Source organism: Chlorocebus sabaeus, chromosome X, assembly GCF_047675955.1.
Source record: "Chlorocebus sabaeus isolate Y175 chromosome X, mChlSab1.0.hap1, whole genome shotgun sequence".
Classification (NCBI taxonomy): domain Eukaryota; kingdom Metazoa; phylum Chordata; class Mammalia; order Primates; family Cercopithecidae; genus Chlorocebus; species Chlorocebus sabaeus.
In genome coordinates, this window is record NC_132933.1 from 101,083,807 (window position 1) to 101,103,043 (window position 19,237).

The window sequence follows — 19,237 nt, forward strand, 5'->3', positions numbered from 1 at the left end:
GACTCCTTTCTGACAGATACTTCCAGAGGCCATCTTTTATTCTTTCCTCTTTTGTTTGGAGCACCTGCTCTAGCCATTCTTTCACCGTGAGTCTGCTCGTGATAAAATGCTTTCTTTAACCTGAGAATGTCTCGATTTCCCCTTCATCCATGAAGGATGGTATCACTGGATACAGACTTCACAGCTGACAGGACTTTTGTTCAACACCTGAAACTTTTCAGGACACTTCCTAATGGGCCCCACTGGTCAGAGGAGACATTTGCCCTCATTAAAACTGGCGTTCTCCTATAATCAATGAACCACGTCGGCCTTGCTGCTTTCAGCGATGTTATCAGCTTCAAAAACTGACTATGCGGTGTGTGTTGCTGTGAATTGCTTTGTGGTTGTCTTATCTGAAGTTTGCTCATTTTCCAGAATCTATGGGTTTATGGTTTTCATTAAAATTTGGATATTTTCAGCCTTCTTTTCTTATATTACTTTCAGTCCACTCTCTACTTTCGATACTCCAGTCGTAGGGATATTGGAACTTCGTTATTGTCCTAACTTTACTGAGGATCCATTCAGCTTTTAATCATTCCATGACCTCTCTCTCTCGCTCAGGCGTAGTCAATCCTATTTTCTGTTTGTTTGTTTTGTTGTTTGAGGAAGAATCTCGCTCTGTCACCCAGGTTGGAGAGCAATGACACAATCTCGGTTCACTGCAACCTCTGCCTCCCGGGTTCAAACGATTCTCCTGCCTCAGCCTCCCAAGTAGCTGGGATTACAGGCGCCGGCCACCACGCCAAGCTAATTTTTGTATTTGTAGTAGAGACGGGGTTTCCCCACGTTGGCCCGCGGTTGATCTGCCTGCCTCGGCCTCCCAAAGTGCTGGAATTACAGGCGTGAGCCACCGCGCCCGGCCGTCAGTCTTATTGATTGGGCCTCCATTACGATGATGGTATCTTTTGTCATCACAGGTCTCTTACCGAGTGCATCCAGCAATGTTTCCAAATTCTGTCACTGTTTTCGTTTTCTGTTCCATCATTTCTTTTTTATACGTCTTCTACTCACCGCTGAGATTTTCCATTTTCTAGTCTGGTTCCAGACTATTTGCAATTACATAATGAAGCATTTTTGTGATGGTTGCTGTAAAATGTTTGTCAGATAATGGCAACGTGTGCATCGTCTCTATGTTGGCACCACTAGATTGTATTTCCTCATTCAAGTTGTGTTATTCCTGGTTCTTGACGTGGTGGGCTCTGCTCCACCGCATACAATGTATTTTGCTTGTTACTTTAGGAGTCTCTGGACATGAGACAACTATTTGATGTTAGAAGTCAGCTACTTTCTTTAGTTTTAGCCTGTAGATTCTGGTGTCCATTTTTAGGTTCCGGGATTTTTAAAAAGTTTATTTTCAGAGCATTTGCGATGCTATTTTTTTGTGTTTGGCTTATCTGCCGACACAGCAGCCCCAACTGTTCCCTGCTGGTGGTATTTGAGAGGCAGAAAAAACTAAATTCCACAGTTTATTCCAGGTTTGCTACTTCCTACCTAATATCTTTTTTTTCCCCCCGTTCCAAGATACCATGCAGCCTACCACACTACATTTAATCATCATAGGCTGGGACAACTTCTCAGACTTTACTTGTTTCCGTGACCTTGAGAGTTTTCAGGGTTACTAGTGAGGTATTTTCTAGAATATCTTTTTTTTTCTTTTCTCTTTATTTCTATTTTTATGTTTGTTTATTTATTTATTTATTTATTTATTTATTTATTTATTTGAGACAGGGTTCCCTGCTTTGTCACCCAGGCTGGAGTACGCAACGGCAATGGTGGGATCTCAGCTCACTGCAACCGCCACATCCCAGGTTCAAACCATCCTCCTCCCTCAGCCTCCCATAGTACATGGCACTACAGGCATGCACCAACATGCCCGGCTAATTTGTGATGTGTGTGTGTGTGTGTGTGTGTTGTAGAGACAAGGTTTTGCCATGTTGCCCAGGCTGGTCTCGAACTCCTAGACTCAAGTGATCCGCCTGCTCCAACCTCCCTAGAATATTTTTCAACTCAGATTTTTCTAATGCTTATCTCATGATTAGACTGATGTTGTGAGCTACCAGAGAATCACCACAAAGGTAAAGAGCTGTTTTCGTCTGATCGCATCAAGGGTACATAATATCAACATCAGTTTTGATTGTGTAAGTTGACCTTGGTCACCTGGCAGAAGCAGTGTTGGACTGGGTGCTCCCATGAAAAGTTACTCTTTTAGCCCCTGTCCACATGCTACTCTTTGGAAGGAAGTCATTAAGCCAAGTTCACACCTAACTGGTGCTAAGTTATAAATCCTTTCTTTGAGGCAGAGTATCTACATACGTTCTTTGGAATTCTCCTTCACGGCACAGCTGTCTATGCTCCTGCATTGATTTCGTTATTCAATCATTTATGTATATCATGATACTTTCATGGATACTTACTTGATACTTTAGGTTATAATCCAACACTTTGCTATTTCTTTTTTATTATTATCATTTTTGCAGTTGTGGCCACTGGGTGCATGTTCAGTTCACCCCTAGGTCCCGTTGGTATGCTCCCATTGTTTGCGGTTCCATTTTGTGTAATTCCTTGCTTTGTGGCTCATCCTGCACATTTCTGTCTTGCATACGTTCTAGACTTGTCTGGCCTGTTTCCTAGCTCCTAGGATCAGCCAATTCTCCAAGGATCTCTGTTTCCTTTTATCAGAAAATGGTATCAGAGACCAACGTCTGGCAAGTAGGTGTGCTCGTACCTGCAAGAGTCTAGTGGTTTCTAGACCCTCTCTGCCGAAACAGAGAGGAAATACATATGTATGTATACTAACCCATGTATATACATATATATTTCTATAAATATTTTGATACGTGACCATGAGGATCTATAATAAGCTGAATATGAGTTCCTACCCATGTCTGCAACTCTATTCCATTGCAGCACGAATCATTCTTGCCCCCACCACATTACGATCTGCACCTCCCTCTCCAGCAGTGAAAAACCTGCCTCTCACCCTCCACCATCCATTTACTAATTGTTCAGCTCCAGTATACATGGAGAACGGTATCAGATTTTTCAACCTGTGTCCATACCCGCAACAGGTTTGTCTAGTCGAGTATGCTGCATATGTACAGTTTCCTTTGTCTTTAGCCTTACACACTTCTTTCATTTTCAGAGTTGCTTAGATCAGCACTTTGTACTTCACAGCCTTCAGTGAAGCTTTTCACCCGTTGGTAAGGTTAGAACCTTTTGTCACATGCTGCATTTCAGCCTGATAGTTCCCTACCTCCGTAATGATGTCCTCACACAGAGAGAGCTATTTTTATTTCCTCTTCTTCGGAGGACACGAACCCCATCATAAAGACTCCACCCTCATGACCTCATAACCTCAAACCCCATTACCTCCCAGAGGCCTCACTTGCAAATACCATCACACTGGGAGTCGGGGCTTCAACACGTGAATTTGGGCGGGAAGCAAACATTCCGTCTATAACGCACATGATAGTTTCACTGCCCTAAAGCATTACCTGTGCTTTACCTACTCATGTCCTCCTGCAAAAGTCCCCTCCACACACCTTGCCTCCTTCTACTCATCCTTTTGAATAAAGTTTCTCCTTACTAATCCTGGATTTGTATTTTGTTCGACAACACATACGTTTTGAAGCAAACTGGGCAGATACTTAATAGCGAGAATGCTGGACACTGTGGCAAGACTGTTGAGCCTCGTTAAGGACCAAGCGGACTGTCTTCCAAATTTGCTGGAAGATGGAGACTTCCCACTTTACATGAATGGACATTCCTGTTGTTCTGCATCCTTGGCAGCAGTTGGTTTGTCAGTTTGGGGGTCTTAGCCCTTCTGTTAGATGTGTAGTGTCATGTAATTATTATTTGAATTTGCATTTATCTATCAATGCCAAATAACAGTAAACATTCTTTCACATGCTCATTTATCACTTCCAAATCTTTGGTGAGGTGTCTGCTCAGACCTTTAGCTCATTTTTAAACTGGGTTATTTGTGGTTGTTTGGTCTTTGAATGTCAACAGTCCTTTGAATATTTGGAATCAAGTCTTTTCTCAAATATCTCTTTGAAAATATTTTATTTCAGTCCTTAGGTTGTCTTTCTTCCTTAACAATAATGTCTTCCACACAGCAGAAGTTTTAAGTTTTAATAAACTCCAAATTATTGCTTCTTGTTCACGCACTCTGTGGTAGGGTTTGTGACTAAAACCCCATCAGGAAACACAAAGACATGTTGATGTTTTCCCTGTGTTTTCTTCCCTGTGTTTTATAGTCCTATATTTCTTTACATATAATATAGTTTGTTTGTTTGTTTTGTTTTGTTTTGAGACAGAGTCTCGTACTATCGTACAGGCTGGAGTGCAGTGGCACGATCTCGGCTCACTGCAACCTCTGACTCCCAGGTTCAAGCTGGGACTACAGGCATCTGCCACCACGCCCGGCTTTTTTTTTTTTTTTTTTTTTTTTGTATTTTTAGTAGAAACGGGGTTTCACTATGTTGGCCAGGCTGATCTCGAACGCTTGACCTCGTGATCCACCTGCCTCGGCCTCCCAAAGTGCTGGGATTACAGGCGTGAGCCACCGTGCCTGGCGTATATTTCGTATTTTTATGTTTCCTGTGTTTTATATTTTGAATTTTACATACGGGACTTTGGCCCTTTTTGAGTTAATTTTCATTAAAGTGTGAGTTCTTGGTCTAGGTTAATGTTTTTTCCATATGGACCCGAAATCTCCCACCACCGTTTATTGAAAAGACTATCTTTTTCCCATTGTATTGTGCTCGTGCCTTCGCCAAGGATCAGTTGAGAAATATTTCTGCAGTTCGATTACTGGGCTTGCCGGTCTGTTGCATTGAACTGTGTGTGTATTCTTAGTACATGCCGCCCTGTCTTGATTACTGTAGTTTTATAGTAGGTCTTAGAATCTCATCTTATGACTTTTGCAACTCCGTTCTCTTTTTTTAGAATGGCTTTTCTTTTCTAGCACATTTGTGCTTCAATACGAAATTTCGAGTCAATATGTTGATATCTGCAACGTGATTGCTGTAATTTTGATTGGGATTCTGATGTTACAATAAATCAGTCACGGAGGATTTGAAATCTTCTAACAATTACGAATCTTCCAGTCCATATATGTGACCTCTCTCTGCACTTATTCAGATCTTCTTTGTTTCGTTTGTTTGTTTGTTTGTTTGTTTGTTGTTTTTCTCATCAATATTTGTAGTCTCTGCAAGGAGATCCTATGCCTGACATTTAGATTTAGACCTAAGTACTTAATAGGTAGAGTTGGTGTTGTAAAGGGCAACTTAAAAAATCAAATTCTCATTGTTCACTGGTCACATACAGCTAAACAGTCATCATCAATATATTGATTGTGTCCTGTGACCTTGAAAACCTCGTTTATTGATTCAGCAGTTTGTTGCAGTTCTTTGGAGTTTTCTACATAGATAACTGTATCCTCTGTAAGTAAAAAGTCCCTCTTTCTTTATGTTGTTGTCTCTTCAGGTTTTACCTAAGCATTGGTAGCCTCTCTTAGCATATGGATCATATGGCTTTTAGAACTACTTTTTGCCCTAGGCTTTACAATATACATATTTACCTAGCCCAGTCCACCGTCTAGTAACGGTACATCACTTAGTGTGCAGTGCAGGTACCTAACCCGACAGAATTCCCAGTTAACCCCTCATGAACTTATCCAAATGCTATATAGTCACCAAATACATTGTCACTATTATTTTAAACAAACCGTATTCCTTTAGACCTTGTAAGAATAAGCAACAGAAAAGGTGTGATTTTACCTCCACTTGTTCCTTCACTGATTCTGGCCCTGCCTTTGTGTAGATTCAAGCGTCTCATCTATGTTATTTTTCCTTCTATCTTTTAACATTTCCCCCAGAGCAGAGTTTCTGAAGGTTAATTTGCTGGATTTTAATTTGTCTGAGAAAGTCTTTGTTTCCTGTTCAGTTGTTAATGATAATTTTGCAGGGCATACAATTCTAGCTAGGTGATATTTTTCTTCACTCAACACTTTAATATTTCAGTCTACACTCTTCTTTTCTCATGGATTCTGACGAGAAGTTGGCCATAATTCTCTTCCATGTTCCTCTACCAGTAAGGTGTTTTTATTGAGGTTTTCAGTGTTTTTATTGAGGTTTTCAGAATTTCTCTTCCTCTTTAGTTTTCTGCAGTTTCAATATGTCTAGACGTGAGTTTGTGGGGTGTGTGTGTGTGTGTGTGTGTGTGTGTGTGTGTGTGTATTTGGTATATATGCTGCTTGATACACGCTGAGAGATTCCTGACTCTGTGCTTTGGTGTCTGTCATTAATTTTGACAGCACTAGGCCGTTATTGCTTCCAACGTTTATTCTGCTCTGTTCTCTCCGTCTTCTTTCTGTGTCTGGGATTCAGATTAATAGGTCGAACCTTTTGCAATTTTCACACAGTAAGATGTTCGATTCCATTTCTTCCCCTCCTTTTCCTCTTTGCATTCCATTTTGGAAAGTGTCTGCTGTCCTCTAACCTTTCTGCACGCTTTCCAATTCTTACCTTGGTTGTGCTGACTCTACTGATGAGCTTCTGGGAGACATTCGTCATTTCTGTTAGTGTTTTTGATTTCTAGCATTTCCTTTTAATTCTTTCTCAGAATTCCCATCTCTCTCTCCCTTTGTCCTCCTGCTTGAATCTGGGCCTCACAGAGTGCTCCTGCTCAGGGAGAGCCTGTGTCTTGCAGCACGTTGAGCTGTAACCCGCCGTTATTTCCCTGGAGCCTGGTTGTAGTGGTGGTAAGGTGTAGGGGCGGGAAAGCATTCCACAGCTTTATGACTGGATCTCCGTCTTTCAGTGAGACTGTGTCTCTGGGCTGTGACCTTGACAAGTGTTTCTCCAGTGGTATTACCCTCTCCCCACGTCCTCGGTCCTTTCCCTGGCTTCAGCATTCCCAAATAATACCTTTACACACTTGAGCCCTCTTGATTTTTTTTTCCCCCACAGGTGACACTAGAAGCCTGGAGGGGCAGAGGTTAGAGGAATACCCTTCCTGCACCTAAGATAAGGCTTTGGTCAAGTCTCTAGCTCTGAAGAGTGGGCTTTTGTCTTGGAGAAGGCACCGGGAGTATTTGACAATGATTACTCTTCCTCTCTCCCAGCCAGAAAAACCACCGCATCTTTTTCAGATCTTCACCGTCAAGACCCATATCTCGAGCCAAAGGCTATGAACATGTGGATGCCCCTGAGACTGCAGCTCCCAGCGTATTCTCACACTAACGCTAGTCCACACACAGCCTCAAGCACTTCATCGTATTTACTACTGAAGCACTCCTACAGGCTTCTGTCTACAGAAGCTGCTGATTCAGGTAAGCAGATCTCAGCTGTGACACTGGATTTGACAGTCTCTCAGGACTCCAGGGTGGTGTTCTGCTGTCCCCTCTCGGTTCTCTGATGAGTCCAAAAGATATCAGAATCTGTTTTCCAGTGTTTTCTTGTTGTAAGGGTGGGATTGGTCATTTGTCTATTTACACATAGAGCTGAAAGTGGAAGTCTCATTTGTGGCCATTTTTGAAACATGTCACCATCAGAATAAGTCTACGGTTTGCAAATATCTTGCTAAGTACTAGGAGAAGCAGATAAGAGTTGAAGGTAGTTGTTGCAGGGAGCCAGCAGGAGAAGTAGGTGTGTGTGGTGGGGATGGGAGGTTTTCAGAACCAAATGATTTCTGTGTTCATTGAATGCGAATTACTATTACATTATTTAGTAATGTAATTACTAAATGGTATGACTGTTTAACTCTTAAAATCCCATATATATATGTTTTGAGAAAATTAAATAATGGACAATACATTTTATGGGGAAATTGTCTAGAAATTTTGCATGAAAGAATGCACAGAAATTGTAAACATAATTTGAAGACTAAATAAACGCCCTCAAATGCATACAGTTACTAAAACTGTTATTACCTCTCGCTTGCCGGTTGATGTCAGTTGTCAGTATTACCTCCTCACTATGCATGCATTGCCTAGGATCACAGCAGCTTTGCACACTAATTGGCCAGGGTGATGATGTGAAAATCGGCCTCTCCCAAATCATGAGGAGGCAATGACGTGGAAGGGGACCTTATCCCCATTTCACAAATGGAGAAACTAAGGCTAAAAGAGACTAAGTAACTTGCTGAAAGTCATACACTAAGGAAGTGGTGGATCTGGGACAGACTCCCAAGTTGTGTCTGACATCAGCACCCATGTCCTTTCTGGTGTACTTCTCTGCCTGTCCAAGGGTGGGCAGCATTTTGAATTGTCACACCTTTATCGGATAATGGTGTTCTTTTGTTGTTGTTGTTGTTTTTTTCATCTGAGTTTGGAAAAAGTAGACAAGCAGAGATGAATACAATCATCTAATACTTTTTAGAAAATACAAACCCATAAGCCTCATTAAATTGACTTAGAAGCTGGAAACAAAGATAGAAATCTTCCAAATTTGTTTACTGAAAGTAGCCTGATACCAAAATCTGGAAAAGACAGTACGGTGGACTGGGCTAGGTAAATATGTATATTGTAAAGCCTAGGGCAAAAAGTAGTTCTAAAAGCCATATGATCCATATGCTAAGAGAGGCTACCAATGCTCAGGTAAAACCTGAAGAGACAACAACATAAAGAAAGAGGGACTTTTTACTTACAGAGGATACAGTTATCTATGTAGAAAACTCCAAAGAACTGCAACAAACTGCTGAATCAATAAACGAGGTTTTCAAGGTCACAGGACACAATCAATATATTGATGATGACTGTTTAGCTGTATGTGACCAGTGAACAATGAGAATTTGATTTTTTAAGTTGCCCTTTACAACACCAACTCTACCTATTAAGTACTTAGGTCTAAATCTAAATGTCAGGCATAGGATCTCCTTGCAGAGACTACAAATATTGATGAGAAAAACAACAAACAAACAAACAAACAAACGAAACAAAGAAGATCTGAATAAGTGGAGAGAGATGTCACATATATGGACTGGAAGATTCGTAATTGTTAGAAGATTTCAAATCCTCCGTGACTGATTTATTGTAACATCAGAATCCCAATCAAAATTACAGCAATCACGTTGCAGATATCAACATATTGACTCGAAATTTCGTATTGAAGCACAAATGTGCTAGAAAAGAAAAGCCATTCTAAAAAAAGAGAACGGAGTTGCAAAAGTCATAAGATGAGATTCTAAGACCTACTATAAAACTACAGTAATCAAGACAGGGCGGCATGTACTAAGAATACACACACAGTTCAATGCAACAGACCGGCAAGCCCAGTAATCGAACTGCAGAAATATTTCTCAACTGATCCTTGGCGAAGGCACGAGCACAATACAATGGGAAAAAGATAGTCTTTTCAATAAACGGTGGTGGGAGATTTCGGGTCCATATGGAAAAAACATTAACCTAGACCAAGAACTCACACTTTACTGAAAATTAACTCAAAAAGGGCCAAAGTCCCGTATGTAAAATTCAAAATATAAAACACAGGAAACATAAAAATACGAAATATACGCCAGGCACGGTGGCTCACGCCTGTAATCCCAGCACTTTGGGAGGCCGAGGCAGGTGGATCACGAGGTCAAGCGTTCGAGATCAGCCTGGCCAACATAGTGAAACCCCGTTTCTACTAAAAATACAAAAAAAAAAAAAAAAAAAGGCCGGGCGTGGTGGCAGATGCCTGTAGTCCCAGCTTGAACCTGGGAGTCAGAGGTTGCAGTGAGCCGAGATCGTGCCACTGCACTCCAGCCTGTACGATAGTACGAGACTCTGTCTCAAAACAAAACAAAACAAACAAACAAACTATATTATATGTAACGAAATATAGGACTATAAAACACAGGGAAGAAAACACAGGGAAAACATCAACATGTCTTTGTGTTTCCTGATGGGGTTTTAGTCACAAACCCTACCACAGAGTGCGTGAACAAGAAGCAATAATTTGGAGTTTATTAAAACTTAAAACTTCTGCTGTGTGGAAGACATTACTGTTAAGGAAGAAAGACAACCTAAGGACTGAAATAAAATATTTTCAAAGAGATATTTGAGAAAAGACTTGATTCCAAATATTCAAAGGACTGTTGACATTCAAAGACCAAACAACCACAAATAACCCAGTTTAAAAATGAGCTAAAGGTCTGAGCAGACACCTCACCAAAGATTTGGAAGTGATAAATGAGCATGTGAAAGAATGTTTACTGTTATTTGGCATTGATAGATAAATGCAAATTCAAATAATAATTACATGACACTACACATCTAACAGAAGGGCTAAGACCCCCAAACTGACAAACCAACTGCTGCCAAGGATGCAGAACAACAGGAATGTCCATTCATGTAAAGTGGGAAGTCTCCATCTTCCAGCAAATTTGGAAGACAGTCCGCTTGGTCCTTAACGAGGCTCAACAGTCTTGCCACAGTGTCCAGCATTCTCGCTATTAAGTATCTGCCCAGTTTGCTTCAAAACGTATGTGTTGTCGAACAAAATACAAATCCAGGATTAGTAAGGAGAAACTTTATTCAAAAGGATGAGTAGAAGGAGGCAAGGTGTGTGGAGGGGACTTTTGCAGGAGGACATGAGTAGGTAAAGCACAGGTAATGCTTTAGGGCAGTGAAACTATCATGTGCGTTATAGACGGAATGTTTGCTTCCCGCCCAAATTCACGTGTTGAAGCCCCGACTCCCAGTGTGATGGTATTTGCAAGTGAGGCCTCTGGGAGGTAATGGGGTTTGAGGTTATGAGGTCATGAGGGTGGAGTCTTTATGATGGGGTTCCTGTCCTCCGAAGAAGAGGAAATAAAAATAGCTCTCTCTGTGTGAGGACATCATTACGGAGGTAGGGAACTATCAGGCTGAAATGCAGCATGTGACAAAAGGTTCTAACCTTACCAACGGGTGAAAAGCTTCACTGAAGGCTGTGAAGTACAAAGTGCTGATCTAAGCAACTCTGAAAATGAAAGAAGTGTGTAAGGCTAAAGACAAAGGAAACTGTACATATGCAGCATACTCGACTAGACAAACCTGTTGCGGGTATGGACACAGGTTGAAAAATCTGATACCGTTCTCCATGTATACTGGAGCTGAACAATTAGTAAATGGATGGTGGAGGGTGAGAGGCAGGTTTTTCACTGCTGGAGAGGGAGGTGCAGATCGTAATGTGGTGGGGGCAAGAATGATTCGTGCTGCAATGGAATAGAGTTGCAGACATGGGTAGGAACTCATATTCAGCTTATTATAGATCCTCATGGTCACGTATCAAAATATTTATAGAAATATATATGTATATACATGGGTTAGTATACATACATATGTATTTCCTCTCTGTTTCGGCAGAGAGGGTCTAGAAACCACTAGACTCTTGCAGGTACGAGCACACCTACTTGCCAGACGTTGGTCTCTGATACCATTTTCTGATAAAAGGAAACAGAGATCCTTGGAGAATTGGCTGATCCTAGGAGCTAGGAAACAGGCCAGACAAGTCTAGAACGTATGCAAGACAGAAATGTGCAGGATGAGCCACAAAGCAAGGAATTACACAAAATGGAACCGCAAACAATGGGAGCATACCAACGGGACCTAGGGGTGAACTGAACATGCACCCAGTGGCCACAACTGCAAAAATGATAATAATAAAAAAGAAATAGCAAAGTGTTGGATTATAACCTAAAGTATCAAGTAAGTATCCATGAAAGTATCATGATATACATAAATGATTGAATAACGAAATCAATGCAGGAGCATAGACAGCTGTGCCGTGAAGGAGAATTCCAAAGAACGTATGTAGATACTCTGCCTCAAAGAAAGGATTTATAACTTAGCACCAGTTAGGTGTGAACTTGGCTTAATGACTTCCTTCCAAAGAGTAGCATGTGGACAGGGGCTAAAAGAGTAACTTTTCATGGGAGCACCCAGTCCAACACTGCTTCTGCCAGGTGACCAAGGTCAACTTACACAATCAAAACTGATGTTGATATTATGTACCCTTGATGCGATCAGACGAAAACAGCTCTTTACCTTTGTGGTGATTCTCTGGTAGCTCACAACATCAGTCTAATCATGAGATAAGCATTAGAAAAATCTGAGTTGAAAAATATTCTAGGGAGGTTGGAGCAGGCGGATCACTTGAGTCTAGGAGTTCGAGACCAGCCTGGGCAACATGGCAAAACCTTGTCTCTACAACACACACACACACACACACACATCACAAATTAGCCGGGCATGTTGGTGCATGCCTGTAGTGCCATGTACTATGGGAGGCTGAGGGAGGAGGATGGTTTGAACCTGGGATGTGGCGGTTGCAGTGAGCTGAGATCCCACCATTGCCGTTGCGTACTCCAGCCTGGGTGACAAAGCAGGGAACCCTGTCTCAAATAAATAAATAAATAAATAAATAAATAAATAAATAAACAAACATAAAAATAGAAATAAAGAGAAAAGAAAAAAAAAGATATTCTAGAAAATACCTCACTAGTAACCCTGAAAACTCTCAAGGTCACGGAAACAAGTAAAGTCTGAGAAGTTGTCCCAGCCTATGATGATTAAATGTAGTGTGGTAGGCTGCATGGTATCTTGGAACGGGGGGAAAAAAAAGATATTAGGTAGGAAGTAGCAAACCTGGAATAAACTGTGGAATTTAGTTTTTTCTGCCTCTCAAATACCACCAGCAGGGAACAGTTGGGGCTGCTGTGTCGGCAGATAAGCCAAACACAAAAAAATAGCATCGCAAATGCTCTGAAAATAAACTTTTTAAAAATCCCGGAACCTAAAAATGGACACCAGAATCTACAGGCTAAAACTAAAGAAAGTAGCTGACTTCTAACATCAAATAGTTGTCTCATGTCCAGAGACTCCTAAAGTAACAAGCAAAATACATTGTATGCGGTGGAGCAGAGCCCACCACGTCAAGAACCAGGAATAACACAACTTGAATGAGGAAATACAATCTAGTGGTGCCAACATAGAGACGATGCACACGTTGCCATTATCTGACAAACATTTTACAGCAACCATCACAAAAATGCTTCATTATGTAATTGCAAATAGTCTGGAACCAGACTAGAAAATGGAAAATCTCAGCGGTGAGTAGAAGACGTATAAAAAAGAAATGATGGAACAGAAAACGAAAACAGTGACAGAATTTGGAAACATTGCTGGATGCACTCGGTAAGAGACCTGTGATGACAAAAGATACCATCATCGTAATGGAGGCCCAATCAATAAGACTGACGGCCGGGCGCGGTGGCTCACGCCTGTAATTCCAGCACTTTGGGAGGCCGAGGCAGGCAGATCAACCGCGGGCCAACGTGGGGAAACCCCGTCTCTACTACAAATACAAAAATTAGCTTGGCGTGGTGGCCGGCGCCTGTAATCCCAGCTACTTGGGAGGCTGAGGCAGGAGAATCGTTTGAACCCGGGAGGCAGAGGTTGCAGTGAACCGAGATTGTGTCATTGCTCTCCAACCTGGGTGACAGAGCGAGATTCTTCCTCAAACAACAAAACAAACAAACAGAAAATAGGATTGACTACGCCTGAGCGAGAGAGAGAGGTCATGGAATGATTAAAAGCTGAATGGATCCTCAGTAAAGTTAGGACAATAACGAAGTTCCAATATCCCTACGACTGGAGTATCGAAAGTAGAGAGTGGACTGAAAGTAATATAAGAAAAGAAGGCTGAAAATATCCAAATTTTAATGAAAACCATAAACCCATAGATTCTGGAAAATGAGCAAACTTCAGATAAGACAACCACAAAGCAATTCACAGCAACACACACCGCATAGTCAGTTTTTGAAGCTGATAACATCGCTGAAAGCAGCAAGGCCGACGTGGTTCATTGATTATAGGAGAACGCCAGTTTTAATGAGGGCAAATGTCTCCTCTGACCAGTGGGGGCCATTAGGAAGTGTCCTGAAAAGTTTCAGGTGTTGAACAAAAGTCCTGTCAGCTGTGAAGTCTGTATCCAGTGATACCATCCTTCATGGATGAAGGGGAAATCGAGACATTCTCAGGTTAAAGAAAGCATTTTATCACGAGCAGACTCACGGTGAAAGAATGGCTAGAGCAGGTGCTCCAAACAAAAGAGGAAAGAATAAAAGATGGCCTCTGGAAGTATCTGTCAGAAAGGAGTCAAGACCAGTGGAAAAAACACCCTTAGGGGACAAACCTTAAGCCACCGTTTTCCTTGTGAATTGTGGAAGTCATGTTTGGTGATTAAAGCAAAAAATATGAAACCATCCAATATTCCACACAGAAAGGCAGAGGGGCTAAAAGGGGCTGATGCTTCTACACTTCAATGGAAGTGGTGAGAACTGGATACCAGGAGCCTGTGGTAAGTCACATATGCACATTGAAAATCCCAGAGCAACCACTGAGACAATTTTACAAAATAAAGCACTCGAAAACACTTTCAGAAATCAAGAAAAATCCTGCAAAGTGTACACGTAAGCCACAGAAGGGCAAACAACAACAACAACAACAACAACAACAACAAAAAACAACAACAACAAAAAGGAGGTCTCGGTTAGCCAAGACACGGAGGAAACAAAAGAAAACAAACAGTAAGTCTCTGGACTTAAACACTAGCCCGGCGATCATGGAAATGAACTAAAAACATGTATGAAAAGGTAGATATTGGCAGAGTCAGTGAGAAACACAGTCTGACTATCCCATGTTTATATGAAACTCAGTTCCACTTCCGTTGCCCTGGGTAAATGAAAAGGATACAACGGGTGGGAAAAGTCACATCAGGTAAATATTAATTAAAACAGCAGAAGTAGGTATGTCAACATTAGGTAAAGAGGACTTGATCGCAACGAAAATTACGAGAGAGAAAAATAAAACACTACACCCGAAAAAAAGAATCAAGCCCCCAAGAAGACTTTAGAGGAGTCTTTCCGTGCCCCTCCCACACGCCCCTCCAATTACAGTGTGTGGGCGTTCCTCTCTGTTCCCAGAGCCCCTGGTTCTTATTTCTGTCAGAGCAAAGTGTCCCAAGGCGTTGGGGGCTGTATTTGCATACATCTGATCCTAAATGAATGTGAGTGCTTTGGAAAGCCTGATGCATCTCCACATCCCAGCGCCCAGGCGGGGTGTCTGGTGCCCTGCAGGTGTTTGTTGAATGCCTCCCGACTGCCTTTCAGGTCAGGAAAGGCTGTTGTGATAGGGTCAAGGGAAGGGTCTCTTTACATCGCATTCAACAAGGGGCCAATCCTACTGGCGCAGACAAGGAGGCTGCTCAGCGACTGACGGGGAAATGAGGGTGGGGGGTGGGCACGCGCTCCGGAGGCTGCAGGCGCCATGGGCAGAGTGAGGAACCGGGCCACCGCTCAGCCGCGGAGGCGAAAGCGGCCCGGGGATCCTCCCGCCGGCTGCGCGGCCATCGCGGTCACTGGCGCCAGCCGCGCGCAGTGCCCCCGGGTCCAAGTCGGGGTCGGGAGCCACGCGGCGGCCAAGAGGTGGTTGGATAGGTGGCGACGGAAGCGCCGCTGGCGGCGGGTCCGGAAGGCGGGCCCCAGAGACCGGCTGCCCTCCGCGCCACCGCCGGACCCGCCGGGACCCGCCCCGTCCCCCAAGGAGCTGGACCTGGGCGCACAGCGGGAGCGCTGGGAGACGTTCAGGAAGCTGCGGGGCCTCAGCTGCGAGGGCGCCGCCAAGGTCCTGCTGGACACCTTCGAGTACCTGGGCCTCGTGCATCACACCGGGGGCTGCCACTGCGGCGCGGTCCGCTTTGCGGTCTGGGCCCCGGCAGATCTGCGCGTGGTGGATTGCAGCTGCAGGCTGTGCAGGAAGAAGCAGCACCGCCACTTCCTCGTCCCGGCCTCGCGCTTCACGCTGCTCCAGGGCGCGGACAGCATCGTCACCTATCGGTCCGACACGCACCCGGCGCTGCACAGCTTCTGCAGCAGGTGCGGGGTGCAGAGTTTCCACGCAGCTGTCTCTGGTCCCCGCGTGTACGGCGTCGCCCCGCACTGCCTGGACGAGGGCACCGTGCGCAGCGTGGTCATCGAGGAGGTCGGCGGTGGCGACCCGGGGGAGGAGGCCGCCGAGAAGCCCAAGGCCATCCACAAGACGTCCTCCCAGTCAGCCCCTGCCTGTCCCCGCGAACAGGAGCAGTGATTGGGGCCGCAAGCCCGCCCGAAACCGACCCGGGCGGCCCTGCGGGGAGCATCCGAGTACCTGCACAGATCACATGCTGTGAAAGAGGTGTTTCTGGCCTGGTCAAACCGTGGATTCCCTTCCAGTATTTACCCTTCCTCTCCACTAGTTTTCAGTGAACTCGCTTACGGTCCAAATCTTGAACACACCTTTGTCTGTGTAGCACAACGTTAATCTTGCAATTCGATAAGCAAGAAGAGTGTCTGATTTTTCAAGCCATCCATTGTATCTCTCGCTATTACTGTTCTGCCTACAGTTGTCACAAATCACCTGCAGATGATTCCTGTGTACTGTACGTTGCTGGTGCTATTGTGAACAGGCTTGTTGTTTTCAGCGCTTTGCGTCTGGTGTTTAGGACGGCAACACACAAACAGTTTGTAAACATGTACTAGGACGTCTTCCATTGATTATGGTGTGCGTGTGCTCCCGCACCTGTGAGTTTTAGGTAGACGTTCATATTGTCACTACTTAGATTCGAGTTATGCTATTTCCTGTTTTCTTAATGATATATTTCAAGATTTGGTCGTGTTACATACCTCATTACTCTTAATCACCAAAAGCTGTTACTATTTTGCTTGTTTTTGTTTGGAAAGTGTCTCTGGGTAAGGAGATGGGGATACAGGAATGAGAAAGACACTGTCCACACAGGAATGAGAAAGACATCCGTGCATTGTATGCCCTCTTTAATCTTTTGAAATACCTGTCTTGTACATGTGTTAAGTATATAGAAATCAGTAAATACCTTCTAGGAAACGATGTGTGTTGGTGTGTCTGTAATGTCCGGCTCGGCTATGGCAAGGCTTGGTTCTTGAAAGTACTTGGTCTCAGATTATTTGAGGAGGTGGTGCTGACTCTGGCTTTTGTGGTAGAGACAACTTCCCCAGGGTCCCCTACATTTCTGATGAGGGGAATTAGCAGAGGGTTTACACACTCGGCCTCTGGGGATACACTACCTGTCTTTGAATCCTGGACCTGCTGCCTACTCGCTATATAACCGGTATGGAGTAGATTAAACCCGATTCCTCAACTTGCTCTCTCCTCAAGAGTGTTAACAGCTAACAGAGAGTTTGTTCTCAGGGTAAACACAGTGCCTTGCCTTGACTACCTGATCCATGAATGCTTTTTTTCTCCATTTCAGGCCCCCAAAACTCCTCCTATCAAGGCACCCAGACAATATGAAACTGCATTGTTTAGGGGCGTCCATACACATGGGAAAACCATGAAGAATTGGCAGTGAAATAATCTAAGCCAGCATCAGATTAAGGTTTAACTCTACGGAAGAGGAATGGCTTTGAGTGGGGGGTGTGTCCTGCATTCCTGTTCCTCTTGCTATGTAACAAACGGTCCCACAGTGAGTCCATAAAATCACCGCCATTGTATCATATGCATGGAATATCAGAGGCAGGAATTCAGAAAGGGCGCAGTGGACATGGCTTGCCTTGCATGGTCTGGGACCTCAGCTGCAGAGGCCTGATTGGCTGGGGACTGGAACCATCTGAAGGCTCATTCACTGACATCCCTGGTGCCTGCATAGAGAGGAGTGGAAGACTAGGCCTGGCGAGTGGAGGGCCTCCGTGTCACCACTCCATGGCCTTTGGCTTCCTCACAGCAGGGTGGGCCTCCCAGTAGTCAGGCTTCCCACCTCATGACTCAGGCTCCAAGTAGCACTCTTCCGTATCCAAGGTGAATGTTGCATCACTTCTCACAGGCAAGACTCAGAAGTCATGTTGAGTCAACTGTGTCATACTCTGTTGATTAGAGGTGAGTCACAGTCTTTTCAGATTCAGGCGTGGGAGGGAGATTAAATCGCAGGTCTCGGTATGAACGGGGCAACTTTTATCACAGTACGAGAGATGGGAGATATACTTGTGGCCATACAGTCTGGCACAGTGGGCTAGGTTAGCTGGGGAGCTGGTTATGTTTCATTCGGTTCTCCCACATGGTGGCCACTCAGATGTGCTTAATGGGTCACATATTGTTTGTGTACAGCTGTGTGTGACTGAAGACATAAGAAGGAAACAAAATAGGTGACTGACTCCTATCTCTGAGCAAGACCAAGAGCAGACTAAATGAATGACTGGAGGTACGGAGGGAAGACGACAGTCAGAAGGGGGCTGGCTGCTTAGTCCTGGAGCCGACCTTGGCCCACGCAAACCCAGTCCAGGGTAGAAGTCTTATTGTCTTCGGGACCGTAGGTATTTCTGACCCCACCAGAAATAGTTAACTTCCTGCTGGTTGCATATGCTGGACTGCCTTAGCCCCATGCCACTGACTGCCCTTTCCTCCATCCTTTCTAAGCCCTTTGTTCACTTGTTCATCCATTCCACAAGCGTTTACAGCGGGTTTGGAATGTGTCAAACAGAATGTGAGAAGGACTTAAGGCTATGGACAAAAAGTGGAGTCGGGTAAAGATGCTCAAGCGAGGTTCTTAGAATGTAGCTCAGTTCTTCCATAGAATACCATAGGGAAGGAAAGGGAAACACCCCCCTCTCAGTAGAATGGAAGAGCACATCTGGCACCGGATCCACAAAGGCCGCCTGTTTGTATGCTGGCTCTTCAGATGACATCTTAGGACGAACTCCAGACTAGAAGGTGAATTTCCTTTCTGACAAGTGTCAAGGGAAGACTTGGAAATGTGTTTAAAAAGGAAAATTCCCATCATGAAACCAAATGGAAGACAATATCACTGGTCATAAAATATAACTAGAAATAGATGTAATGAAAATGTTTATTATTATACATAATTTCTATTATTTTGTTTTATTTTTTGAGACAGATATTCGCTCTGGTGCCCAGGCTGGAGTGCAGTGGCTCGATCTCGGCTCACTACAGCCTCCACCTCCCCTGCTCAACTGATCCTTTCACCTCAGCCTCCCAAGTAGCTGGGATTACAGGCACGTGCCACCACAGCCCGCTAATCTCTTGTTGTATTTGTAGAGATGGGGTTTCGTCATGTGAACCAGGCTGATCTTGAACTCCTTAGCTCAAGCTTCCCAACTGCCTCGCTTCCCAGAGTGCTGAGATTACAGGTGTGATACATAA

General features: G+C 43.9%; 1 protein-coding gene across 1 annotated transcript; it reads left to right on the forward strand.

Moving 5' to 3' along the window:
- The first annotated feature begins 15,337 nt into the window (after positions 1-15,337).
- Positions 15,338-17,141, forward strand: LOC103231996 (centromere protein V-like protein 1). Its single transcript, XM_007991740.3, has one exon. The coding sequence runs from the start codon at positions 15,338-15,340 to the stop codon at positions 16,154-16,156; it is 819 nt and encodes a 272-aa protein (XP_007989931.2). The 3' UTR covers positions 16,157-17,141.
- Positions 17,142-19,237: the final 2,096 nt, after the last annotated feature.

Bases quoted from the DNA above. Each gene is read 5' to 3' on its own strand.
- LOC103231996 (XM_007991740.3), top strand. From the start codon at position 15,338: ATGGGCAGAGTGAGGAACCGGGCCACCGCTCAGCCGCGGAGGCGAAAG.